The 27,681-nt window shown below is 45.2% G+C and overlaps 1 protein-coding gene across 3 annotated transcripts in view; it reads left to right on the top strand.

The window, feature by feature from the left end:
- The window catches only part of BFAR (bifunctional apoptosis regulator), a 330,143-nt gene that overhangs the window by 89,422 nt on the left and 213,040 nt on the right, over positions 1 to 27,681 (top strand). For all 3 annotated transcript variants that reach the window (XM_078663091.1, XM_078663089.1, XM_078663090.1), the window contains exon 4: positions 16,223 to 16,427. In XM_078663091.1, the coding sequence (XP_078519217.1) occupies positions 16,223 to 16,427 (205 nt within the window). The remainder of the gene's footprint in view (positions 1 to 16,222; positions 16,428 to 27,681) is intronic.

The raw sequence follows: 27,681 nt of genomic DNA, 5'->3' as shown, positions 1-27,681 counted from the left end.
GCACCCTGCTAGGGCCGTCACAACTGTTCCAGCCTGGAGGGGCGTCCAACAGCACAGGTGACAAAGTCAAGGCTGTGCCAGAAACTTTGCTCGAAAATTAAAACGGAGCAAGGAAGGAAATACAAATCCGGCATCGCGTAGCCCAAAGGGAGCCCAAAGAAAGCCCAAATCGAGCCCAATTGGGTTATGCGACTGCCTGGCTGAAACGCTTTTTTCGCGGGCCCGATGAGGGAAGGCTTCCGCGATACAAACTATGCGCACGAAGCTCGTCAGGAAGAACGAGGGTCAATGGTATCTGGTGGAGTCGAGGCACAAAGCGAGAGTAGCTGGAAACATGCTTTCCTCCACCCGATGGTGAAGCACACAAAAAAAGGAACACCACGCTGAAGTGCGTAACCATAGAAACACTCCGTATCATAGTTAGACTTCGCGCTAAGCACGATTACAGCAAATAAGCCATGTAAGACACAACAAAGTACCAATATATATATATATAACATTCCAGAAGCACAACTAGGGTGAAAAATATATAGCACTTAACTCGGGTGCAAGCGGCAAAGAAAGAGGAAGTTCTCGTGTGTGAGAGGACATATATAGAGCATAGTCTCTATGGTTATTGGACTTTGCATCATGGGAAATGTAGTATATTTAAGTGTTTTAAACTTTTTCATTGGCTGCTGTAAATAAACAGTGAAGAAAGAGAAAGCATAATCTGAAGCCTCCGGTCCTGTAATAGAATTCATGTTACTGCATGCCCCTTTTGACGCCCTACAATAGCCTTGAACAAAAGGAAAGGAAGTGCCCCTCTGGTTGGGTAAAAATCAAATCTATGTAGAGTAGGAATGTAGCAAACTCTGAGAATATATCTAGACCCTAAACCAACATGTAATGATACATACTATACAGCATCAAAATAAATATATACTGAAACCGTGATATATCAAAAATTCTTGAATCTTTTTATTTTAATTGTAGTATATTTTCTTATTTTTTTTTTTTCCTCTTTCTTATTCATTTTGTATCTTCAATAAAAACATTTGTAAATTTAATAAATGACATTCAGGTTCTGTAAATAGGAAATGTTACAAATAGAACAGTGCAAAAACAATTAATGTGAACAAAAACACTACATAGACAAAATATCATAAAAAAAGAGGTGATATACGATATAACCAGTCGTTGGTAGATTGGATGAAGGCAATGCGGTTGAATGGAACTACGCGCGTTTCGGCCAAAAGGCCTTCGTCAGGTGTCCGTCATTCGTACATTACATATATACAAAAATATGATAAAGACCTAAACAGACAGAACAAAAACAGAAAATTTATATAAGTGAAATGCACATAAATAAAAATCTATTTCAATAATTCATGATCAAAGCTGTACAGTAATTAAGGGGTCTATAACTTTTCTTGTAGAGATACATATATATATACACAGTATTTATGTTTCAGGGTAAAAATCAAAGCAATCCCCTTTTCTTCAACTGGAACCTTCATTACAGATTTGCAAACTCTAGTGATCCTCAAGGAGAACGTCGTGCTGGAAGGTAAATGTATTTACTTTTTTAAACCACCCTCAGGACATGCCAGCCGCCGCCAATTTCTTTTAGGGCTGTGCTTTGAATGCCAGTTTCTTTTAATCTTTTCAATAGATAATTGTGGCCCATGGTATCAAAAGCAGCTGAGAGATCGAGTAGGAGTGTGGCAGCTCTTTCAGAGTCTACAATTTAAAAGTCATTCCAGATTGCAGTTAATGCCGATTCAGTTCAAATGCTGCTCCGGAAACTGGTTTATTGTTCAGCAAGGCTCTTATTTTTGTTGAAAACATTGTAAAAGTGACTACTGCTTTTTGATTAGTTTGTTTTAAGTGGTCCATTGTGTCTCGTTCATATTTCTTCTTGATTGACTTGACTCGGCATGTTTTTGTTCTTTATTCTTGGATATCTAATAGGGACATTGGTCCGCAGGTGATCCAGGAATGTTGGAAAGTCAAGTAAAAACAGAAGGATAAATTAGCATAATGGTAGTTGTGTGGTTATATGGTGCTCGGATTGTATTGTTAGCTGTCTTTGTTAGGTAGTGTATCCTTGGGTCCTTTGCTTTTGAAAAGGTGTTTTGCTATTAAACTGAATAGTTCGTTAGTGTTATTGCCGTCGTCTGGCACACACACTGTGGTTTTTGAGAGTCGCTTTCAATTTTGGATTGGTATTTATTCGAGTTTATGGCATTTGAAATGCAGTATGAGTACTGAGATTTCTTTTTGCTTTTAAGGTAGCTCTTTATATTCTGTATTGTTTTTGTAAGACACGTTTATCCTTTTCAGGTTTTTTTCTCTCTATTGTTGTTGAAGGGAGAGGATGTGGTCTAATGGCTAGGGCGGTCGATTGCTAAGCTGGGTAACTGGGTTCGAGTCTCAGCCGGGACGCTTAACACCCTTTGATTGTGGGCTAATCACTTAATCTCCCATGCCTAACAAAAAATGAATGTGTCCGTCTGAAACGCAACTGGTGCGCATGTAAAGCACTTTGATACCTTCAAGTCTAGTTTGCAATATATAAAACAAAAACAAAAAAGTTTCTGATTTTCTGTTTAGGTTGTGCTTAATTACCGCACATACACGGTCTGGAAGACATGCTGGGTTCAGTATGTGGACTTCCATTCCACCCCTAGCTGCTGATTGGTTAAGGAGAGCGTCACTCGCAAAATCGGGCTTCTCAATGGTTTATTTGCCTTCTATGTCCTATGTCCCACCTTCTCGTGTCTTGCTCCTCTCCTGGGGTACTGTACTCAGGGATGTGGAATTCCTATAGCCCGACGCCCAGGACATATTGTTTGGGGCAAGGGCAACAAGTTTTCATGTGTATATTTAGTCCTTGGGACAAGTAGGCCCAATCCCCTGCAGCTCAAACCCTTTGGTGGCCAGTTTGCAGTCCCACATTACGGATCATGGAAGGACACTGTCTGAAGTTATGGTAATATTTTTGCCCTTATTTTAATGCTGTTCAAACTTATATTTACGGTTCATTAATTGAAAGCCTTTATTATTAGGCTGAGCTCTAAGTAAATATTGTAAGCTCTGGCTGCACTACTGACAGTGGTTTCAGTTTAAAAATGTGTACAAATGTTCTCTGATTTGATGCAAATATTTGCAGAAGCTTGAAAGCAAGATTGATGATTATTTACTTTCAAAATAAAATGTTCATAAGAAATGACAGCAGGAAAAAAACATTTTGCTAAACTACCGTAAAATTTCGGGTACCATTTCTTTGCAGCATCATTTAGTAACATGTGTTGATGCTTGCTAGTATTTCTCCCCCAAAAATCATAATGGTAAATCAGTGTAACCAGTTATATAAGATTATTGGAAACAAAAATAAGCAAGCATAGGCAAAGCTAATGGGTCTGAAATTGGTGGTCAGCTTTTTAGTTTTGGCAATGTGCGACTTGTTTTGGCATGGTTTCTGTAAAACCTTATTGGTGTGAGAGCTGCAAGTCCCTCACATTATAACAAACATTGGCAAAGGCAACAATAGTTTTTGGTCTCAAAATCACACACTGCCAGAGTAGTTACTGGCACTGAACAAAACTACTTTGTGTGCTGATATTCGCCTTGTGAAAGAGCAGAATGCTGTTACTCACAGTGAAGGAGAGAGAGAGAGAGAGAGAGCGAGAGAGAAAGGGAGAGAGAGCGAGAGAGAGAGAAAGGGAGAAAGGGAGAGAGAGAGAGAGAGACATAGAGAGAGAAAGAGAGAGAGAGAGAGAGAAAAAATAATATATTTTAATAAACAGAAAAGGTCACAGTCCACGCCAGACCAAATTTGGAAAAGAAACAATTGATGGACGGAATGCTGGACAGTCACAAGGATCTGGGTTAAATCCAGCATTCTTTTGCTCACCACCCCACCCCTGTTTGGACCCAGCCATATGCAAATCAGTCTTGACTCTGTTCCTTGTCTGAACAGTCCAGCCCGAACTGCCAAGCCAGGTCCACTCTGGACCGGAAACCAGCATCCTGGGACCGGTTTCAGGGCATCACCCAGGCTACCTTGAATCCAGTGGTGTATTGAGCACGGGACCTCCCTCCCACCCATCCCTCTGTAGCTTGTCTCACTCTCTTTTCCTGTTTCTTTCTCACACCTCTCTCCCTTCTTGTACCATTCGCATTTCTCTTTGTTCTTTCTTACTTTGCTAGAATCTAACTGTACTTTTCTTCTTGCGCATCTCGCCTTTATTCCTTCCACACTACAGCTTCCTCTCCTAGTCTAGGGTGCAGTATGCCCGGAAGGGTGCAGGGCTGAACGTGCAGTTTGGTAAAAAGCAACTTCAAAACCAGTGGGTCTGCATTGTCCGCAGAAGGTGAGACCTAGAAAAATACAATTTTGATCCTCCGCCTTCTCCATGAAGCGGTAAAGCCCCACATGAGGCCCTCCTCTCACATTAACCCCTCAGTGGCCTCCACTCACCTCTCCCTCCTTCCAAGATGCAACTCAAGCAGTTTTGAGCATTTGCTTTCAGCAGCAGAAAGATCTTGTTAAGATAAAAACCATGTGTGCCACTGTTTACCGAGGCCTCAGTATTTTATTTTCAGCTAATGAATAGCTGTGTCCATATTTTTAATCACCTCTCAACATTTTTGGTCCTAGGGCCTATTAAAGTCAGTCAATTTGCAGAGACAGACGGGAGGAGGGTACTCCGTTTTCTTTTAATAATGTAAAAAAGCCCTTTGTAAGTGGCACTTTTAAATGAGGGTAAATTGAGGTGTCTTTCAGAAATTAAATGAAAATAAAATTTGTAGAGTATGCTAAACCCAGAGGTTGTCTAGAAGCTGAAATCAAGTAAACGCAAGTGAATAAGATTAGCTGTATACAGAAGAATTACTGTTTAAAAACCCAAGTCTTAAGAGCCTTCCTGAAGGCTAGTAGGTCCGTTTCTTTTTTCAGGGCCAAAGGTAGGGAATTTAAAAGTCCTGAGGTGCAGCCCACAAAACTCTGTCCCCCACATCGAACCTGTTTGAATTTGGTAACAACTAGGTTGAGAGCTGTAGCTGAACAAAGTGTTTTGGAGGGAATGTACCAGTTTACATTTTCCCTAAAATAAGCTGTCCCCTTACAATGGGTTGCCCTTAAAGCGATGCAGAGTGCCTTGAACTCAGTACGCCTTTTTATGGGGAGCCAATGCAAAAGAGAGAGGGAAGTGGGGACAGATACTTGTTTGGGAATGGCCAGAAGTAGCCTGGCTGCCGCATTTTGCAAAATTTGTAATTTAAGACATTTCTTTTCAATGCTAACAAAAAGGGCATTGCAATAATCCACTCTAGAAAGAATGAGGGTCACAGTCAGTTTTTTGCAGATCCCTTGGGATAAAGGGAAAAACATTTTAAAGAAGTTTCTTAGCAAAAGAAAGGCACCGATTTAGTGGAGTTAATGTGGCCTTCGAAATTCAGTTAATTGTCGAATACCACTCCCAGATTTTTAACCCTAGTGACTGGGGTGGGGAGTGTGCCGAGTTCCAATGTTCACCACGTGGAAGACCATAAAGAGGGATCCTTTCCGAAGACCAGCGCCTCTTATACCTGAGTTTACCAGGCAGTTCTGGGACATCCATTTCCCGATCTGCGGCATACAGTTGTGAAAGTTTGTGGCCGTACCTAGCGGGTCACTGGTCACAGAGACCACAATTTAGGAACATAATGTATTGGAAAAACACGCAGGCTAATAAACATGTGCTCTACGGTCATGTTTAAGAAAAACAGTTGAGATAAAAAATAAATATATAGAATAATCACCGGAAGTCGTTGGGACTTCCCTATGTTGTGATGATTGCCATGAGCTGGGGTGTCATTGTGCTGAAGATACATGTGATCGAGGCAATTTAATTATTAATTATTTTCAGCTGAGGCACACTGAAATGTTTGTTTTTGGGAATAGCCAGATTGTATTGTATTGTGGTGCTTTTTGGGCGAGTATCACGCTACTTCGGGAACCCAGAAAGGATTAGTGGTGAATTAGTATAGTGAAATTATGAAAGTAATTTGAGTGGTGGAAATGTTAGTCAGATTATTTGGATTGAGAAGGATAGTGGAGGGATAGAGAAAGTAAAAAAGGTTTGAATTTATATAGCACTTGCTACCCCTGATGAGGTGTTATACAGTGCTTTTTTGGCAAGTAGCATGCTACTCTGGAGCCCATAAACAATTAGTGGTGAATTAGTATAGTGAAATATGAAAATAATTTGAGTGGTGGACATGTTAGTCTGTTATCTGGTTCGAAAAGGATAGTGGAGGGATAGAAGGGAAGAAGTTAGATTTTTTTTGTTTTTATAGTTTATAGCAGTAGGAGGAGGCTTGGAATGAGTTAAAGGAAGGTGGAGGGGGATGAGTAAAATGGAGGTGGAGGGGTAGGAGTCAGAGGGAGGGATGGAGTAGGGAAGAGTCTCAAAAGGGTTATTTTGGGGTATCATAGAAGTGGTATGGGGTGTGGGATGAATGAGAGAGGAGGTAATGGATATATTGATAGAGGTATAGGGTGAGAAATAGGCTAGTGCATTGAAAAGAGTAGTAGAAAGAGGTTTGGATGAGTTGGAGAGTTGAGCTAGAGGATATTTTGATAGAAGTATAGGGTGAAAAATAGGGTAGTGCATTGGATATGCTGAATTAAAAGAAAAATAATAAATAAGTAAAATAAATATAGAGATCCAAAAGTAATAAAGATATAAGTACATGGAAGGTATATAGCTGCAGAAAGGAAGGAAAGGAAAGGAAAGATGTGTAGATTAAAGATGCATTAAAAAAGCTCTGGCTTTCAAGTGTTGTCCTTTAAATTAGTATGTGTATGTATGTATGTATGTATATATATATATATATATATATATATATATATATATATATATATATATACTTTTATTTTAGATCAATAGTGAAGCAATTGTAGATAAATAGAAATGACACAAATATTTACTTATTTATGCAGTCACTTATAAACCTGTTAAAAAATGTTTTTTAAACGTAAGTTTTCTACACGCTTATACGAAGCAATACACATCTATAGTACAAATACATGCTTATATACAGAGAGATATGCAGTATATTTCTATCTGTTTGCGTATGGTGGTTATGTTATGTTATTGAGGATTTGTAGAGCGCACGTTCACCACCAGGTCTCCTGTCGCTGGGTAGTTTTTATTAGTTGGTGGCAACGTTTTGGATAAGTCCATATTTAACTGTAGGCTTGGATAAACAACCAGGTTTTCAGTTTTTTCCTGTTTTGTTAAGCAGAGCAAATTCTTGAGTAGTTTTCTGAAGATAAGGTGGTTATCCGTGGATCTTATGTTGGGGAGTAGAGAGTTCCATAGTTTGGCTGCTTGAACAGGGAATGATGTGCCACCCATTGTTTTTTTCTTGTATCTTGGGATTTTGAGGCGAGAGCGGAGGTTCCTTTGTGTTTTGTGATTTTCATCCTGATGAAGAGTGGTCCCGTTCCATGGATCACTGTGTGGGTGATACAAAGCAGTTTGAACGTGGATCTTCTGGCAACCGTAACCAATGCAGGGCTTTCAATGTTGGGGAGATGCGGGCTCACGATTTTATATGTAAGAGTAGTCTGGCAGCCGAGTTCTGAATCTGTTGTAGTCTTTTCATGGTCGTTCAAGGTGATCCATGGTAGAGTCTATTGGCGTAATCAAGTTTGGACAAAACAAGGGAGATGGTAGCGTGGACCTTTTGTGGGAATCCCAAATTGCTGAAGATTGGTCGCAGAGTTTTTATAGTAACAAAGCTTGATCTTGCTAGTTTGTCCACTTGGGCATTCACTGATAACTTCAGAGGTTTCTTACTTCCTTCGATATTTTAGGCGGTGTTCCCAGATCATCAGGTCACATTTCATTTTTTTAATTTATTGTTTACTTTTCCTATTACGTGAGCTAATGCAGTTGCTCATCATGTTACATTTGTAAATTAAAAATGTCCAATGTATCAGTGTGCATACATGTGCATGCGTCCACTACCATTAGTCACCCCCTCCTCATTGACCATATGAATAGATAAATATATGCGCGTTCTCTCTCATACACTTATCCAGCATTTCTCATGTTAGTTCACTTCAGATCTTTATGCGGTTTCTTTACAATAACATTTAGTTTCAAATGTATTTTTATTGAATACGTCAACGAGCAGATAATGAGACATCTCTATCTTAGGTGCAGGCATGTGGCATACAGAGCGGGCGGGACAGACAAGCATGTCTTCCCTATCATGAAAGAATAAGCAGTATGAGTATGTCAGGAGAGCATTGTGACATCGTAAGTGCGGCAAGGCTGCTAAGCAGTCAAATAACATGAAAAGAACAACAACAACCATAAACTCCCCGTCCCTCCCCCCAGACCCTCTCCCCCCACCCCGACCAGTGTGCCCTGAAATGTCAGTGGAATCAGCAATGCGCCAGGAAAGATCAGTGTGGCCGTCTGGCGTTTCACCGAGAGGCGTCAGTGGTATTGGTGAGACGTAGGATTCGGAGGTATTTAGGGCATGTAATTTCATTGAACTCTTTGGATAGGAGAGTCAGTAAAGGAAGCCACGTCTTCCGAAAGGCTTCTGCAGAGTTAGTGAGTGTAGCATGGATGCGCTCCATCCCAAGAGTGAACCAAAGCTTATGCAGCCAACCCGTGTGTGTAGGTGTGGTCGCGGATCCCCACAGTGATAAAATGTGTTGCGTGGCTGCCTGCATGGCAATGCCCATTTGCCGGCCTCGCAACAACCTTAATGGGAAAGTCAGTGCATTCGGTAGACCTAACAGAGCGTATGCAGGAAATCTCGGGACTTCAGTTTCGAATGTAGAGTCAATCTCATCTAAGACTACTTTCCAGAAGTCTCCAAGACCCGCGCAGTCCCAAAGTATGTGGGTCAGAGTGCCCCGCTCCCCGCATCCCCTCCAGCAAAGCTCGCTACGCGCTGGGTTTCCCTTGTGCAACCGAACTGGGGTGAGGTGCCAGTACATAGCTAATTTCACTGCTGCCTCCCTTCCTGCGGTGTTATGAGTGGTGTGTGAGGCTCTATGATAGATGTGTCTCCACTCCGTGGGCGTCAGGGCTCTACCCAATTCAGCCTCCCAACGTCTCTGGCTTGGAGTTTTGGCCGGGGTGTGTGGTGGTGTGAGCATTTGGTAGAGTTCAGAGATGAGGTGCTTATCTGTATCTTTAGTTAGCAGCCATTTTTCGAAAGTCGACATGGGGCGGCTCACCAGTGCAGCGATTTCGGGGTTGGTGAGCCAGTGACGAAGTTGGAAGTATTGGAAGAGATGAGGCTTCTTTATGTCATACCCCTGTCTGATATCCGCGAAGGGAAGAAATCCCTGCAGGTCAAAGAGGTGGCCTGCAGCCCGGCACGCCGTGCCACGCCACTGGGGGAACGTGCTCGCACCGACGCCCGGAGGGAAGTCGGGATTATCGAATATGGGAGTGAATGGGGAGGGAAAAGAGGTCAGCTCGTGTTTGCGCGCCACCATATCCCATACCCGCAGAGTCGTGCGCGTGATAGGTGACCGTAGCATGTATCTCGGTCTATGCCGTCTAGCGAGGAACGGAACCCTCCAGAGTGGCATCTGTGCCATGGCCCTGTCTTGGAAGAGCCATCTCTTCTCTGACTCAGGTCTGTACCACTCTACCAGGTACCGAAGTTGAGATGCATAGAAGTATCTTGTGAGGTTTGGGACACCGAGACCGCCTTCATCCATGCTCCTACAATAACATTTAAAAAAATCCAGACCTCAAACACAAACTCTCATCCTCTTCTTTCGGTGTTTTCTGCAAACACAAGCGCTTCCTATTTATGCCTCTATACCCTTCTCTCCCCTTCTTTCTCTCTCGACCAATGTTTCGGCTACTCAGTCTGGAGTTCATTCACCACTTCATGCACAAACTCCCTATCCCTCTCAAACTTCCTTTCTTTCTATTCCATACAGATATCACCACTATCAATTCACCATGCCACATTATTCCACTACACACCACACAATTCCACCCCATACATTTCATGCCAACGAGCCTTCTCTGGCTCTGCTCCAAAAATATGGAACTCTCTGCCACCGGAAGTTCGTAGAGTCTATTCCATGGTTGCTTTCAAACTGGAAGCAAAAAGATTCCTCATGAATAAGTTCTTACCTTCACATGAGGGGCAATTGTTAGCTCTAATCACATTGGACATACTATAGTATTGGTTATTGTTCCTGTATATGATAATTGTATTTGCTCCCCTTATGCCATTATGCTCCATCGTCTAACCCATTCTTGTTTCACCCAGGTTTATAAATGATCTGTTATGTGTGCACCATTTGAATCAGTGCCTATTAGATTTCCCATTTGACTCATGTTTTGACCTGTTACCTTCCGTTCCCTCAAATTGTAAAGCGCTCTGATAACCTTCGGGATCAAATTCGCGCTATATAAAACTTTATGAATAAATTATAAATAAACCACATAATTCCACTACAAACAACATACATCCACTACAGTACAAACAAAAACAAAAGTAAAAAACAATGTTATTTACAACGCCAATAGCTTTAACTTTCAGAAATGTGAGGTCCGTTGCATTGCAAATGCTTGTTTTGAAAACTTGTTTGTTTTTAGCCAATTTGCCTTCTGTTGTGGCAAATTATGTTTAGAGAGTTAAAGGGGGTAGCCCATTGTTGAAAGTTTCATTGAGCAATTGATGGAATGGCTGATGGATGTCAAGTTGCCACGAAGGAATGATTCCAAATTTCAGCTGTTCTGTGGTTTTGTAAAGGTTTTAGCCAAGTGGATCACAGCTCTTCTCCATTTTGCGAATTTTGTGACTATGGTGTCCTCCATTTTCACTAAAAAAAGGGGCTAAGTCAACAAATTTGGATTTAATTTTTTCATTTTTTAGGCCGGAGGAATAAACCCTTCCATATGAATGTACCAGTCCATATAAATGAGGCCTGTCGTGCCTGTGATTTGTGCAGTGTCATCAGAGACCTCCTTTTAAAAGGCCCCAGTCCTGGTTACCCCCACAGTTAGTGTGTAAAGTCTGTTTGCACATAATAGCATGAAAGACAGGCAGAGAGGTACCTCGAAAAATATTACTAAGCTTATATGTGCGCCCAGTGTAGTATGTGGAATTGTGTAACCTTGAAGAGTGCGTTGTCTGAGATTTTTTTTTATTGATAGTTCAACCTTCTCTGCCATTATCCATTATTAAATTCCCTGCCTAGCTGTGGCTCTTATTGTTCCCTCAACGCTTGAAGAGAGATACCCTCGTGCTCCAGCTCCTGTATAGAATCAGTTAACAAGAGGTTGACCTGCCTCCTCTATGTGGATGGTCTAAATAACGGTGTTTAGCTGTAGTTCATTTTAGGTAACTTTGTAGTGCTCTCGCACTTGTCCCAAGTAGCAAGAAAAGCCTTTTGTTTCACAGTCTGCCTCCTGTAGCATGCAGACGCTCACCAGTGTACCATCTCGGAATAGGTCAACAAGTTACATGAAATTCACATCCTTCCAGTGTGCTTGATCGCTTGCCTTAATATAACTTTTTAATGTTGGAAATCCTGGTACAGGTGGAATGTGATCAACCACTTATACTGAAACTTATCTTTTAAAAAGAATTACTTCCATGAAATAAGTTTATCCAATTTAAAAAAAAAATGCTAACTTCCACACTTGAGTTACTACTGTTTTATGCTTTGATAATGCAATACAAAATTATGTATCACTCCTCATTGTTTAATACTAATGTTAAAATGAGTCAACATGAAAAATAACAGTATCGTTAAATACGTTAATACTGCAAGTAAAAATACATATGTTACTCCTACTTGGTGTGACTTTCAAAATATAGGAAAGCAAACCTTTGTAAGTATAATGAGAAAGGGATGAGACTTTGCCATCCCACCTTACCCACACTCCCTTCTTACTCCATTTCCGTGAAACCCTCCCTCGCCGTACCAACTAAAAATAGTACTTCGAGGATGTTGTAGAAACATCTCAACCCAGGTAAAAATATTACTCGCAGCGAGCTGCTGAATGCCTTTAAGAGTCATCTGTCCTCCAAAACAAAACCCACTGACCTAACCCTTTACAAGAAAAAAATAAAATCTGGTAAAGTAATCCAGAGAAAGTAGTTGACGTTGTGCTGAGGCATAGGCATAGCTGCTTAATTGCTGCTTGTCTTTGCAATGAAGTCTTCGTTGGACAAAAAAATTTAATTTCTGGTGCTTTCAAAATATTTTTGTAAGTTAGGGTAGCTCATTGTATTTCAAAATTACTCAAGCATTACCCTATTAACGCATGTGTACATGGAAGATGGGTGATTGGTCCCTCCCCTCCCCCCCCCCCAATTTTTGCAGTTTGTTTCTGTGAGCAATGGGTGGGTGGGAAAGAAAATGCAATTCTTTACAAGAACAAACTGCCTTCATTTGGCCTCTGCTCCGCAGCATTCATTTGAAAGTCAAGAGGACAGCATTTCTTGACAAAAGTACACATGTTCTTGTATTCTTGGCGTTAAAGGTCTGTTTCCACTACATACGCCATACACCTTTCTCTCTCAAGAACATGTTCAATCTGAGTAGACGGAGGGCAACAACAAACTGGGACGGACAGTTGGCTTTGTCTGCGACCTTGGTTTTTTCGAAATTCTGTATTTTGAAAACATTGTTATGAATCTGACCTGCTGGATGTAGGAAACTGGACTCTTTGCACAATATACCTCTTTTTGGGATACTATATAAAGAGTCCAGCTATCCCTTATAAGTGGACAGGGGCTTGTTCTAGCAATCCCAAGGTGCTCTCTAAGCGGGTAGTGTGGTCGAGCTGCCTTAAGCGCATCAGAGAGGAGCGTTAGGCATCTGCTGCATTCCCACAGTTCAGAAATGATACACATGACTCAACAAGGAGGTCACTGCCAATTTAGGAAAATAACACTTATCTGTATATATAATTTTTGGCAAGCACATTTTGAGTTAGAAATATATTTTCAGTTTTTATAAGTCAACATTGTGCAATTTATGGCGCTATAATGTTATCCTAGGAGGAAAGACCTGTACTGCATACAGGTACTTTACAGCAATTTACATGACCAATCTTCTGCACTTAAGGTGAGAATGGGGCATTGTTCAAAGCTGCACCAACAGGTCACCTCGGGCAGAACTGGAGCGCTTGGGTGCAGAGATGGTTTCAAGTGTCTGGTTTTGACAACCTGAGACACCTGCCGTAGAGGGGATCTGTACAAAGAGGCTGCCGGTGGTGTTGGGGAGTCCACTGTTGGCAAACCCAAAGTGGGCTTCATCTCTGGAGGTTCTGGGGACCAGGCTGGCACTGTTGTCCCACTTTGACTCGGGCTAGGAGGTATGGGCGCAGTTGTGCTTTCCAGTGTCAGGTTTTGGCGGTTTCAAGTCCTCACAGGTTTTCTGAGGTACCTGCAGGATGCAGCGAAGCAGCTCCGCTACTCTACAGGAGTTCCTGGGTTATGGGTGAAGGACTGGCAGTCCTCCCAGGCTTTTGGAGGGACAGCAGCTGCAGGATGGTGCAGTTGTTGGGGACAACAGGCAGGCCAGCAGGGTTAGCGCCAAGTCAGTGGCTGGTTCTCTGTTCTTGCTTTTGTGGTTCTTCAGTGTCCTTCTTTCAGTTTGGCAGGATCGGATTTCCTGGAGCCATGGGCTCCCCTAAATACTAGATTTAGACGTGTTTGGATGGGTGTAGGGTAGTAGCCAGTGGGCTACTTACCCCTCGGGTCACTACGCCCCCTATATGACCACTTTCTGTGGGAAGTGGGCATAACCCTGTCTCAGAATTCCTAATTCTACCATCATCAAGATGGCTAACTATTAACTTTCTTGTCCACATCAGATAGCCCATCTCCGGGGGTGAAACTAGCCTGAGGGTGAACACGACCCTCTGACTACAAAATTTCCCGCCTCTCCCGGTGCCAAATGACCTGTGTCAGGTGGTTGGCATCCTCTCAACTCTAAGGGAAGCCAGATCCACATACCAAAGTCCATCGGCTCTTTGAACCTCCCTGAGGCCTTGGAATGCTAATTTACTGGTCATCCTGCTGGAGGAGATGTAAAACACCCTCTGCCAAGGAGGCTTTATTCTTTACCTCCCGAGAGTGTGGGCTCTCATCCCTGGGGTTCAGCTACTGTTCTGTGGTGGCAGGCTGGTCAAAGCCAGTCAGCCAGCACACTAGTAGTTGGTAGGTTTTCAAAGAGATCCACTTATGTGCTCTCTGGGTGCATGTATTAATAATATATCTACCGCTGGAATCAGTGTGGGTTTATTAATGCAAGGTGTTTGATACCAAAGACCATATATTTCAGTAAACCCATAATGTAGGTGGGGAACTCATTTTTACTAGTGTCCAGCACATGTAGTTAAAATGGGTTCCCTGTTCACTTGTGACATCTAAGAACGGACTTCGACATCACAGGGGCATATCTGCTCATGTAGATATTTCTACCCATGTAGTATAGTCCACCCTGCCTTTGGGCCATTAGTCCTGCTGTATGGGTGGCTTACCTATACTGCATGCAGTGTCTGCAGGCATGGCACAAAGGGATGTGCGTCATATTGTGTTTTCACTTTTGTCTGCACCAAGACACTTTGCCTGCAATGGCAGTATGCATGAGTTAGGTCAGGAGTACCTTGGGGTGGCACGAAACATGCAGCAGCCCTTAGAGACCCTCGAGTACCCATGCCCTAGGGTACCATTTACTAGGGAATTATAGGGGTACTTAAGGTATTACCAATTAGGGGAACAATTGTACAGTTTTAGGGAAAGAGATCTGGCACTGGAACCTGGTTTTCAGGAACCCACTGCACTTTCTGTTAAAATTGCATCGAATACCAGGCAAATAGTGGTGGTGACCATGTTAACAAGCATTTACAATGCAATAGGTCTCCCAGCTTTAAAGTTTGAGCTATTGGCATTGTATATTACAATGTGTTACATTAATTTGTTATCAAACTTGGAATTGTTGTATAAAGATGATTTGCAAACTGTCAAATGTTGTGAATAATATTGTTGATCATCGTGATCATAGTTAGCAGGACAAGTGGTCCGATGTCATGCATGATACCTTCAGTCAGGCCGTCCTTCTACCTATTAGCTCTCTATTTATTTTGTATTTATTTTACAGAGTTTTATATAGCGCATAATTGACCCGAATCTGGGGTCTGAGCACTTTACATAGCACCAGTTGCATTACATGAGAATACATACATTTTTATTTTTTGTTGTTAGGCAAGGGGAGATCAAGTGATTTGGCCAGAATCACAGGATGTTCAGCGTCATTGCCAAAACTCGATCCCAGTTCCCCAGATTCGAAGTCGCACACCCTAGCCATTAGGACAACTCCTCTCCCCGAGTTGCTCTACACGATTGCATTTTTACAATTGGAACTGTCCACTGAAGAAAGTTAAAAAAATTCTACGACTTCAGGCTACAGCGCGAAACAGAAACCTTGCGTGGGGCGGGACTTCCGTGGGGCGGGAATTCCGTCTTCGGAAGCCCGCGCCCACAGAGAGAAGCAGTGCTGGTGACGCGGGGCTCCCATGGCCGAGGGGGAGCCCCGCGGAGGCTGCAGAAGTGTAGAATGGCGGTAAGTGGGGTTTAGTGTGGGGGGGTGCGCTTGTATGTATGTATGCGGCGGCGAGGGGGGAGGGGTCTCTGTATGTGTGTGTGCGTACGTGTGTGTAGGTGTGCTCGTGTGTGTCTCTGTGTGCACATGCGTGCAGGGAGAGGTGTGCCTGTAATGTTTGCGCTTCCCAGGAGACAGCCACGGCGCGCGCGTTCGCGCGCGCGCGTGGCCTGCGCCGAACGCCTTTTGCGAAATGCGCGTGGCCAGGTGCTGTCTCCTGCGAAGCACAGTCAGCGACAAAAGATCTCCTGGCGGACACAGCGCTGACGCGCTGTTAAACGCCAGGAGACCTAAAAAGGGGCACTTTCCTGCACTGGAGAAGGCTAATGTAGAGGGGAAGTAAGCTGCACAACAAAGTCATAACTGAGTAATTTGTCACTAGTGTATTTGGTTGCTATTTGTGTTGACGCCCTAAAGCTCTCTTTAGACAATATTTATCTACTTAATAAGCATAGGTAATTGTGCTCTCACCAATGTAAATATATTATGATGACTTTTAGTTTTCTTTATATATTTTTCTCTTATTCCTTTTGCAACCTGTTAAAGACATCTATACCTTTCTTTGTATTCTTTCAGGGATGCCATAGAAACGTTGTTCCCAGATATTATTAAAGAAAAGAATGATGAGATTCAGCAGAACGTAGATATAGCACATAGCCTGCAGGCATTTCATAAATATGGCAACGATCAGGTCCAGGCTGCACCGAACCATGTAAGAGATAATCTGCAACGAGGCGGTGGCTTTTTCTCTGGAGTTCTCACAGCTTTGACTGCTGTAGCAGTAAGTGTTTCATAATTCTGATGCCTTTCATAACTGCATCTTTTCTGTCTTTTTAATTTTGTTCACTTAAATTCTTTGATTTATAAAATGCAATGGAAATGAAGGTTAAACCTGTAGGTTCTGTTGATTAGTGATTGAAGAATAGGCAGTAAATAAATCTAGATTAAATAATTCATTTTGTATGTGTTTTTAATTCATTTTGAGAATTTGTGTAATGAATACTATACGCAAACTGAATTATAATTGAACCATATAGATTGTCTAACATATAACTCTGTAGGAAAGTGCCCATTTTTGCATGGTTACCCCCTAACCTTTTGTAAGATACGTGATGCCAACTTGACTGAGTGTGTGCTGGGATCCTGCTAACCAGGCACTGGCACCTATGTTGTTTCCTAAACCTGTACCTTTGTACCCACAATTGGCACACCTCTAGTCCACATGTAAGTGCATTGTAAAAGGTACCCCTGGTACCAGGGGCCTTGTGACCAGAGAGGGCCTCTGAGGACTGCAGCATGTATTATGCCACCCTCAGAGACCACTTGCCTTAATACCCTCACTCTGCCAATGCAGATTGGGGGTTTTGGTGCTGACCAAACTAAAAAGTCGACATGGCACACATCCTCTGTGTGCCATGCCCACCAACATTGCCTGGGGCATGGACAAGTCACCCCACTAGCAGGCCTTACAGCCCTAAAAGCGGGGTGCACCATACCCAGGTGAGGGCAGAGCTGCAAGAGCAATATGCCCCTACAGTGTACAGTCACAGAATCAGTAAGTGCAGTGAAGCCATTTTGAATGCATGGGCTGGGAGTTTGTCAACACAAATTCCACTGATCCATTATGGCTGTACTGAGTCTGGAAAGTTTGCTATCAAACGTTCAGCACATTAAACCCACACTGATGCCATTAAAAATGGACTTCGAGATGGCCCCTGAAAAACGATTTATCCTGGTGTGGTTCCTGACTAGCTCCCAGCCTTCTGCCACCACCAGACAGGTTTCTGGACTCTTGGGTAGAGAGCTTCCGCTCTCTGGGTTCGGAAACGAAGCACATTCTGACCGATATGTCATACCTCCTCCTCCAGGATAGACCGAGTTCTATAAGAGGGAGCTTCAAAGGCCTATCGCCTTTGTTAGCAGCAAAAGACTGGGGGCAGCTATCAGCAACTGGCTTTCACCGGTTCTGAAACCCCATTTTAGGTGCGAGAACCGGCAGGAAAACCTAGCCAGGAAGGGAAGTGTGCCCACCTTTGCAAACCCCACCCCTCAGGTTGGGGAGGCAAAGTGTCTGCCACCTCTTAGTCCCCCGCCATCTTGGAGGTGATGGGGGACCCCTCCAATCAGGAAGAGGCCTATGCCCCCTTCCCAATAGATGGTGGCATACTAGGGGGTGTACACACCTTCGGGAAGGGACCCACTGTTACCAACCTGGACACCCCTGTAACACCCCTAAAACTTCTATTTAGGGGCACCCCTGAACCTTGCCCCTTCAAATTCAATGTGACAAGAAGAAGGACCTGGGGGGGTGGTTTCGCGGCCAACCAACATGGCCGCTGGCTAGGGCAGCTCCGAGTCCTTCCCTTCCTACCTCATCAATCTGCTACATGACTCCGTATAAAAGGTGTTGTTCCTGAAACCGGAAAGAAAGGGTGACCGGCAACGCCACCCTGGGCAAAATCGGTGGTTGTGGGCCAGAGATATCCGTTTCAGTGCCTTTGGGCCTACAACGAGAGAAAGCCGGGAGCTCAGGTGAAAGTGACCGCCGTACAAGACGTCGAGAGTGCCGACGTGCCCCCTCCCCCACCCTTGGGGGGGCCGCAGATAAAAAACGCAGGGATCAGGCAGCGCCTCTGAGCACCCCCGTAACGACACAGACTCACGCTCCTGACTGAGGATTGTAGCCGCTGAGCGAGACCTATCGCATCGGAGCCGGGCCTCGTTTGTCTGTGCTGTGAGCCCTGGGCGGCCACCAGCGATGAGGAGACGTCCCTGCAGCCCCACTGGCGCGGACTCGCCGATAACTGAGCCCGGGTTCACCACTGCTATGAGGCCCTTTATCAGCACGGGCCGCTTCCCAGCGGGAGTGACGGGCTGAGCGGCGCCCGTGCTTACATGCCCCTATCTGTTCCTTGACTTAGTGCCACTGTTCATCGGGGGCAGTGCTTGGAGCCTCCCTGTGCAGTGCGCGGTGGCCTGACGCGGCTGCACCTATAGCAGAAAGGACCCCACAGTACCGGTGAAACTCTGTGACACAGACTTCCTGGTGAGACCACAAGCATATAACGACCAAGTGGGCCTGCCAGGGGCGCTGCCAGGAGCTTCTTGGACATTGGCCAGACCTGGCATTGCAGACTTGATAGACCCTCGAGACTAGTGGCACCTGCGAGGGTTTGTCTTGATAAAGTAACACAGGAGGGCCTCGAGGGGTGAGAGTGGAGCGGACGCCTCTTTGTTTTTTCGTGCCATTGCTACCAGCTGCATGAGACTCTGGGGTGGGGAACCCCCCCTGTCCCCCCTCCCTGGCACATCTTTAACCACTGCAACTGGCTTCTTGAGCGACATAAATCATGGCTGCCAGTGTCCTGGGACAATAGACACAGCCAGATCCTGTGTTGGCTTGGTGGTCTGGAGTTGGGGCAACCCCCTCAGCTTTCATAATGCACATTTATAGACGCAGGGACTGGGAATAGTGCATATACAGCCGGCAGCGTCCCGGGCGCCCCCTAGGGCTCGGATCTGGTTCACGGCTCCTGCTTAGCACCTGGATAAGACTGATCAGACCCTGTAAAAATTCCCATTAGCACGCAGTTGGCCCTGTACTTATAAATAGACCTTACCATGTCCAACGCAAAGGGCCCCAGAACATCTCAGCAAAGTAGGATTGATCGCTACACCTGCACCAAGGCGGACCTGCCCGAGCGAAAGGGAACTGGCGACAAGGCACAGGGCGGAGCTGAGCTGTATCCCACTGAACCTACAATGAAGGACTAGATAGCAGCTATCACAGGAGTCCGCACATCTATCGACGCCCTCTCCTAGTAAGTGACACTGATCAGGGCTGATCTCATAAAATATCGCGAAAAGGTCAAGCAATTGGAGCTTACCACTGCCAGCCTCGTGGAAGACACTTCGCAATTGCAGATGAATGTCGGGGAACTCCAAGCATTTCGTAAGTACACGGAAGACAAGCTGGACGACTATGAAGGGCACTTGTGATGCAACAACATTCGCGTTCTTGGGGTACCAGAGAAATCGGAAGGCCCTGCATAGACCTCTTCATTGAAAACCTTATCACAACAAAACTGCAACCAAAGGGCCTGACAAATCTGTTTGTAATTGAAAGAGCACACTGGGTGCCTTGGGGTCGTCCGAAGCCGGTTCCCCCCCCCCCCCCGCGTCCGATACTGGCCCGACTACTCAACTATAGAGACCAAGATACCATACTCCAAGCAGCAAGAGTCGCTCCTCCGATACACCTGGACAACTCCGAAATTACTTTCTTTCCCGACTTCACCCGGGCGGTACAAATGCATCGACGCTCGTTCCTGGATGTCCAGCGCAGATTGCTTGAGAAAGGATTAAAATATGCCATGCTCTTTCCTGCACGTCTGAGAATTGAGATTGATGTTAAAGCCCGCTTCTTCGACCTCCCAGAGGTGGCCTCTGACTGGTTGGACGGCCTGAGAACCTCACTGGACAGGCCCACAAATGACCACTGAAACGAATGATGAAACTTTAACCGCAGGCGTTTGGATGACTTTGCACCTGCCTGTTTTCCCCAAGCAGTTGGACCATGGCGCCGAACAATAGACACATACAGATACTGTAATAACAAAGGAATGAGATATCTGGTCAAATGAATGTGTGTGCTGTACTAGAAGCTAAAGGCAAGGTGGGATCATATAGCAACCAAATGAAATAACACAGGGCTGAGAAACTCCCATCAGCCCACCCTTATGGCGGAATGTCATCATGTGGGATACGAATAGTAAATCCAAACCTCGCCCAACCCATCAATTGATGGTGCAGAGATGGATTTCTGAGGTGGAACTCTAGCCACAGTGCAATTCAGATGATACTGATGGAGTGCAGTGCTGTGAATGTGTGAGTGGAATATAAAATTGGCTACTAGGGCAAAAAATGAAGTTTAATAAGGATTGTCCTGGTGTCAAAGTTAAAATAACGCCAAATAGTGTGAAAATATGACTATGTTGTGGTGCTGTGCAGTGAGGTCAACATGTTTCAGCCGTATGGAACAACCTGTCCGGCTTTCTTCAGGACCCAGATTGAATAGCTACTGCAAAAGATACAAGTGAGTGCAAATATAAGAATATCAATACTGTGCAACAATAATTAAATTACTCCTACCAGGAACTTGGATCCCCAATGTTAACTGGTGGGATTGAGTTAGTTGTCCTTTCCTATAAAAGAGGAAAACAGTGCACCAAATATATAGTAAAGTTCTATACATTGATCCCAAAATGACAAAAAGAGACAGTACAGACAACACAAAAGTGACGGAGAGATGTCTCTTCGTTGATCAGAAAGCTGTAGTCCTTCTGAATACCTAATCTTATTCGAGTCATAGTTTTTTTGGTATCGTACTCACCCAGCATTGTGTGGGAGATTACCCTCACCTCGCCCGGCAACCGCTCGGGAAAATGAGGCCCGCTCTGTTGTGTAGAAGTGAAAAAAATGAGGGCACAGTCAATATTGCATTTTCTGTGTCCATCTAAGTTGTTCAATCATTTCTATGTATATTGTAGAGAAACCCAGATATTGCAAAAAGACTTTCCCTTTATAAACCAAAAGGCTGTGACTTCACTAGTGGCATGAGACGATCTGCTTCTTAAACAGTTCTCATGGAGCCATGTAAAATAGAAACACAATAAGGAATAAATAAAGAATAAAGAATAAAGATGATGAACTTCCCAGGTCTCTATGTTAAAAATTTAAACGAAGGATTATTCAAAGGAGTGGTCAGTATGTAGGGCCCAAAGCTCTCTTGGTTCCAATCCTACTCCTCGAGGAAAACTGAAGGACCTACCTGACCGTCGGTACCCCTCTCCGGCGTCTGAGAGGAAGTGGAGGTACCGGAAAGAACGTCAGCACGCTCTTTATAGCGTGCTTGATTGAAAATTAGCATCAATTGGGCACTTAATTGCTGGCAAATGACGGCCGCCTGATGCTGACTGTGGTCGTGTAGAAGACAGACCGCTATTCTGCTTACGCATGCGTCGTCTCAAATTATGACGGCGCATGCTCGAGGATGTAGTGGGTTTGACTAGTGCTTTTCAATGGCGCATGCGCGTAGAATGTGCACGCATCTTGCGCTAGTATGCGTGTGATGATTTACACAGAATGGCTGTTACGGCGCTTCGTCCTGCAATATAAAATTGCTGGACCCTCTGTTTGTAAAATAGGTCGAGGGAAATCGTATAAGAAACATAAAACCCTATTTCTGTGTTTCATTGTTTTTGTTTTTTTGTTGGAAAACCACAGAACACAGCAAAGCGATAGATCAACACGTCATTGTTTTATGTGCTACAACTTAGCTAGAGTATAACACGGGTTCAGGCATGTGTCACACCTCAAAGGGAGTAATGCGTCTTAGAGGTGGATGCAAATGGTGTCCTATCCATAAAGGGCTTATAGAAAAGTCAATAAAAAGACCTGTGCTTTAGGATTATGGACAGGCATGACTTACGTGATGTTTATATAACTGTATGATTCAGACATAAATGATATATTAATTGTCTGGCAAAAGTTAGCAGTGTCTGGCAGAAGTTAACTGATATCATCATGCCAACCGAACATTTATAATGTAGTATAAAGGCACACATATAGGTGGAATGTGGCTACAGTGATGTCCAAGGTATGTCATCATTCAGTCCCTCACTGTCACTCTTAAGCTTAAAAATCCATTTCTGCTCCTTAACAAATAGGAATCTAGATACGTCGCTGACATGAGGTGGAATAAAAGGGTGTTCAAGGATCACCCACCTCATGTCTTCTGCCGTATGTTTCTGGGACAAAAAATGATTGGTCAACCTTGTAGATTGCTTGTGACATCGAATGGTGCTTTTGTGTTCACCAATCCTTAATTTGATTTTTCGGGTGGTGTATCCAATATATCTAAGTGAACAAGGGCAAGTAATAAATGACTCTCTCTGAGTTACAATTTGTATGCTTTTTGAGGAGCCAAGTTCTTCCTGTTCCCAGATCCACCCTGTCTGTTTTGTAAGTTTGTGGACAAACACTACAGGAGCCACAAGGGTAGTGGCCCTGTATCGCAGGCAAATTCCAAAGTGTGGTGGTCCTGTCCGTGATTTGTACTCTTGGTCTGGTATGGACCAGGCTATCACGTAGGCTGGGTGCTCTCTTGAAGGAGAACAAGGGAAATGGAATATTGGTGTCGGCTATGTTCAATATATTCCAATGTCTCCGTACTGTTTTTTGGATCTTGTTGGAGAGCACACTGAAAGTGCTAACAAATGTAAGCCTATCCAACTCTGGTTTCTCAGGTCGCCTGTCCAGCAGCGCCACCCGGTTGTTGTTGTATGCGCGTTTCCATGCTTTTTTGACAAGGTATTTGGGAGTCGAAGGAACTGACCTACGGGGAGATTCTCACGCAATGCTCGTGGGCGATGACTGTTAAACACAAGTAGAGTTTCTTGCCGTTTAGTGTAGAGTTCACATTGGAGTCTACCTTCTTCTAGAAAGATTAAAACATCCAGGAAGGGGAGTTGCTCATGACTGAACTCAACAGTGAACTTCAGATATTGGTTCTGGTCATTGAGCCAGTTATGGAACGATTGGATCTCTGAAGGGGAGCCTCGCCAAACCTACAGAATATCATCAATGTATCTCTTCCATAGCACCACTTGATGAAAATAAGGGTTACTATGGTTGAGAACATGATCCTGTTCAAATTGATAGACATATAGGTTGGCGAGGCTGGGGTCAAAAATACTCCCCATAGATGTCCCGGAGATTTGGAGAAAAAACTGATCCTCAAATTTGAAAAAGTTTTCCATCATAGCTAGTTTCACACATTCCATAATGAAATTAACAGGGGTGATACTATCCAGATCACGTAAGGATAGGAGATGTCGAATGGTTTCAAGGGTCTCCTCCTGCGGGATGCAGGTGTAGAGGGATTCCACGTCGAAGCTGACCAGCAGGTCAGTCTCGACGTTGAACTCTACATCAGGTAGGAGTCTGAGGACATCTGCTGTGTCCTGTAAATAGGTAGGCATTTCTTTGACAAGGGGTCTGAGGAAAAAGTCCACAAATGTGGAGAGTGGTTCTAAAAGGGAACCAAGCCCTGAGATGATAGGGCGTCCCGGTGGTGGTCTGGTGGCTTTGTGTATCTTCGGAAGGCAGTAGAAGCCAGGTGTGACCGGATTTAGTGTCACCACAAATCTGGCCTCTTGAGGTGTTATCCATCCTTCTGTACTACCCTCATCTACCAGAGCCTGAATTTCTGTAAGCAATCGTGGTGTCGGATCGCTGGACAACCGACGATAGGCTTGGGGATTGTTCAGTTGTCTGAGGCATTCTTCACGATACATGACCATATCCAAAATCAGTGTTGCACCTCCCTTATCTGCCGGTTTTATCATTATAGATGGATCCTTGGATAGACTCAGGAGGGCATTCCTTTCTCTAGTAGAGAGATTATGGAAACTTTGAAGGTTAGTGTGAGAAGTTGGCCTGGTAGGGGATGTTTCCAATTCTGGAACCACCTACTACCTGACCAAACAATCCCCTTATGGTGTCTGGTTGTAAGTCAACCTTATTAGACAAGCTATCCTAGTGGTAGCATGGACTAAGCAGCCTAAAGGCTTAACTTAAGAGGTCGTGTTAAGCGAGCTGTTTTACCACATACAATCCTGTAATACCAAATGAAAGGACACCACACAAGTATATATTATAAAAATATATGTGTTTATTACTAAAAACAATCCCCAGTATTCTTTATGAATAAAGGGGCACAAGCGTTAAATCAAAAAGCACTGTTTAAACATACAAAGTTGCACAATTATGGATGAGGGCAGGGGGCCACTCAAACCATATACTAAACAAGTGGTATAAGAGAGGCCACTCGAACAGTGGTTAGGCCTAGGGCCTAGGGAATCGCTGGGAGCAGTCAGGACAAGCAATGCTGAAGTCGGGAATGGCCCTCGGGATTCGGGAGATGTGCGGAAAGCGCACGCATGCACCAATGTTAACCAATGGTGCGTAAAAGTCAAATAGCTAAAGTTTAAGGACACTTCCGCTGAACCTAGAGGAACAAAACTTAACACACAGACCCTAGAGGTGTGCACCAGTGTGGGAACACCGGCGGAGCAAAGTTACCTCACCCACAGGAAGTGGGTGCACAGGGTCGAAGTGGCGTCGGGTTTTGACACGCAGGCTCTTGGTGCTTGAAGCTGAAAGGGCTGCAGGCAGGGTGAAGACGAAGTGTCCGGTGGAGTCCAAGGGTGGACTCAAGTTGTAGAGTACCTGAAAGCAGAGGGGACAGAGTCTGGGTCACTCAGCAGTGACCAGGGTGGAACCAGGACGGAACCAGGCAATGTCGGGCGCAATCAGGTGGTCGTCGAGGCGCTTCTCTTCGCTGTCACGTGGGCTCTGGGGCATCTGCGACGTCCAGGAGCAGGTCACGATCTGTCCCACGCAGGCTCTCACCGTCGGTGCAGTCGGCTTCCGATTTGGAGCAAACAGCCTTGGTAAGAGCAATCCACGCGGGATTGGGAGATGGCGTCTCACTCGGACCAGGAAGGTCAGAGTCGGGGCTCCCTTTCAGGGGAGCTGGTGTGGATCTGGAGCAACCAGAATCACGAGTCTTCTTTTGTCGTTCGTCGGCACAGGGTCCACAAGCCAGCTGGCAAGTGACCGGGCCAACGCGTTGAGCCAAATCGTGCCAAAGGGCCCCACGCAGCACTCGTCGAGTGTGGAGGGCTGAACTTCGGCTCAGGAGTAGCTCAGGGTGGGGGCTTCTCAAACCCCGGTGTACAGCTTCGAGGGTCACTCGTGGGCTGCACGGTCAGCGTCTCGTGGTCACTTCAAGATGGCGTGCCCCACGCTTCCGGTCGCCTCCACGGGTCTCAGCTTTGCAGGGACTGTGGATCGGGCTGTTAGAAGCTGGGCAGGCTTGATCTCGTCGATCTCAGTCGCTCGAGTTCCGGCGGGAACTGCAACTAAGTAGACGTCGAGGGCTGGATGGTGCCTGCTGCTGCAGGGTGGTCACTCCTTGACCACAAGGGAGATTCTTCGGGCTTCCACGTTGAGATGGAGGGCGAAGGGTCCAGAATATCGTTTCAAATGTTTCTTCCAGGAAATCTGATGTGCATTGGCACTGCTCCCACTCTTATTCGAATCTGGTGGGCGTGATTACCTGCTAGGTCCCCTCCTATGGGTGGGACCCAGGAAGTGGGTGGATACACCCCCTTCCTTTGATCCAGGCCGCCCTGGCACGAGGGCTGGAGTGCCCCAGAACCGGTTTGGCCGGATTATGCAAGGGGCAGCCTTGTGCGCCCCAGGCAGTGTCTGGTTTCTTTCAAACCTCCCTGCTACAATACACTATCTCCTGTCTGGAGGGCGGTGACACCCTCCTGTGACAGGAAACCCTTTGTCCAGGACCCCCTTGACTGGGTTTCGGTCAGCTCCAGGGGTCCAGACATTTGTCTGTGGCAGAGGCATCCATTTTGTGGATCTTAAGGCCTTTGGAGAAATCAACCGCATTAAAGTGAAGTAACATGTCTTACCCCTCTAGAGGGGTGGAATGCCATCCCCGTCGCCAGAACTGGCGAGGGGATGGTATTCCAAAGCGTATGACACCTTACACGACATGTTTTGATAAAGCCAAACCAGAGTTGCTAAATAACCGCGAGGATTATAAGGCACTTAATAGTATATGGTATGGCATTATCCTGAAACAGCTTAGGGATTTGTTCCCGACGGCTGCAGACAGGCTCAGCTCATGCTAGAGCTCCATCTCACATAGAAACCATGCACCCAGCCTCCAGGATTGGTGAGGCCTGTCTATAGGAGTGGCTCACAGGTTTACATGTGTCCAGATATAGGTTTAGACATAGGTATACTATATCTAAGCAAGGGGTGTGTACACCACCTTACCCCAGCTGAGTGATCAGCCAGTTGTGTCAATTTAAGAACCAGCCAGGGGTGGCAAAAGATATGCTGCAGCCCCTGGTAGGCCTTAGTGGCCCCTATGCCCTGTGCACCTATAGTGCATTCTACAGGGGCTGACAAGGAGTCCATTTCCAATTGGTATGTACCTAGGGTACATGGAATCCATTTTACAGAGAGAGCAGATGGCCTGGGGCCCTGATTAGCAGGGAACCAGGTCAACTAAGTCAAAAAACCAGCTAAACACAGGCAAAAAATCTGGGGTAACCATAGTCAGGTAGCCACCTTCCTACATAACCCCCCCCCAAACGAAAGGAGATAAGGCTATCCTTGGCCAGGTAAGCCTATATTGCCTGAGTGGCCATATAAGGAAGTACCTGCACTAGCATGGGTACCCCCTGTCTCATGGTCCACTAAGCAGTCCCTCACCCTTTGGGTATTAGAGGGTCTCCACCATAGGGAATCACTACCTTGGGTGTGTTTATGCAAAGTTAAAGGCTGGTTTGGATATGGAGTATTGAAGTGAGGCTCTACTAATTTAGGGCTTAGCTTCCTCCAATTATCTTCCACCATGTGTGCCTTTCTATCTTTAACTGAGTTGCACTGTGCTCTCAGGGTCAACCTCTGGCTACCTAAAGCTGGAGGCTGGGTCCCTCTGTTTGGCTTGCTGGAGGGACAGTTCAGGTTTGGGCCCTTTGGGTCCCAGGTTTGGCTGTGCCCAACAGAATCCATCTGGGGGAGGTCCCTAACTGTTTTTAAGGGGGCTCCCTCAGGAGTTTTTAAAGTTTTCACCTTACTAGGGCTACTAGTTTTGGTGCACCTAATCTTTTGATGGGGGTGCTTTATTTGACAGGGGGCCCTCTGGGTCTCACTGTCCTTCTTGTCCTCTGCAGCCCTGGGCTGGCTAAGGCAAGGGAGAGAGGGGCAGGTTACCTGCTCCAGACTGGGTCCCACCTGAGAAGGGTCCACTGACATCAGAGGTTCTGTCAGGCTAGGCCCAACCACCTCTGGGGCAGTTCCTTCATCAGGGGTAAGATCAGTTCCCTGAGGAGGCTGATCCTGTCCTAAAGTCTGGTGAGGGGGAGATTTCTCTTCCTCCT

Source organism: Lissotriton helveticus, chromosome 10 (assembly GCF_964261635.1).
Source record: "Lissotriton helveticus chromosome 10, aLisHel1.1, whole genome shotgun sequence".
Taxonomy (NCBI): domain Eukaryota; kingdom Metazoa; phylum Chordata; class Amphibia; order Caudata; family Salamandridae; genus Lissotriton; species Lissotriton helveticus.
This window is presented reverse-complemented; position numbering and strand designations above follow the sequence as displayed.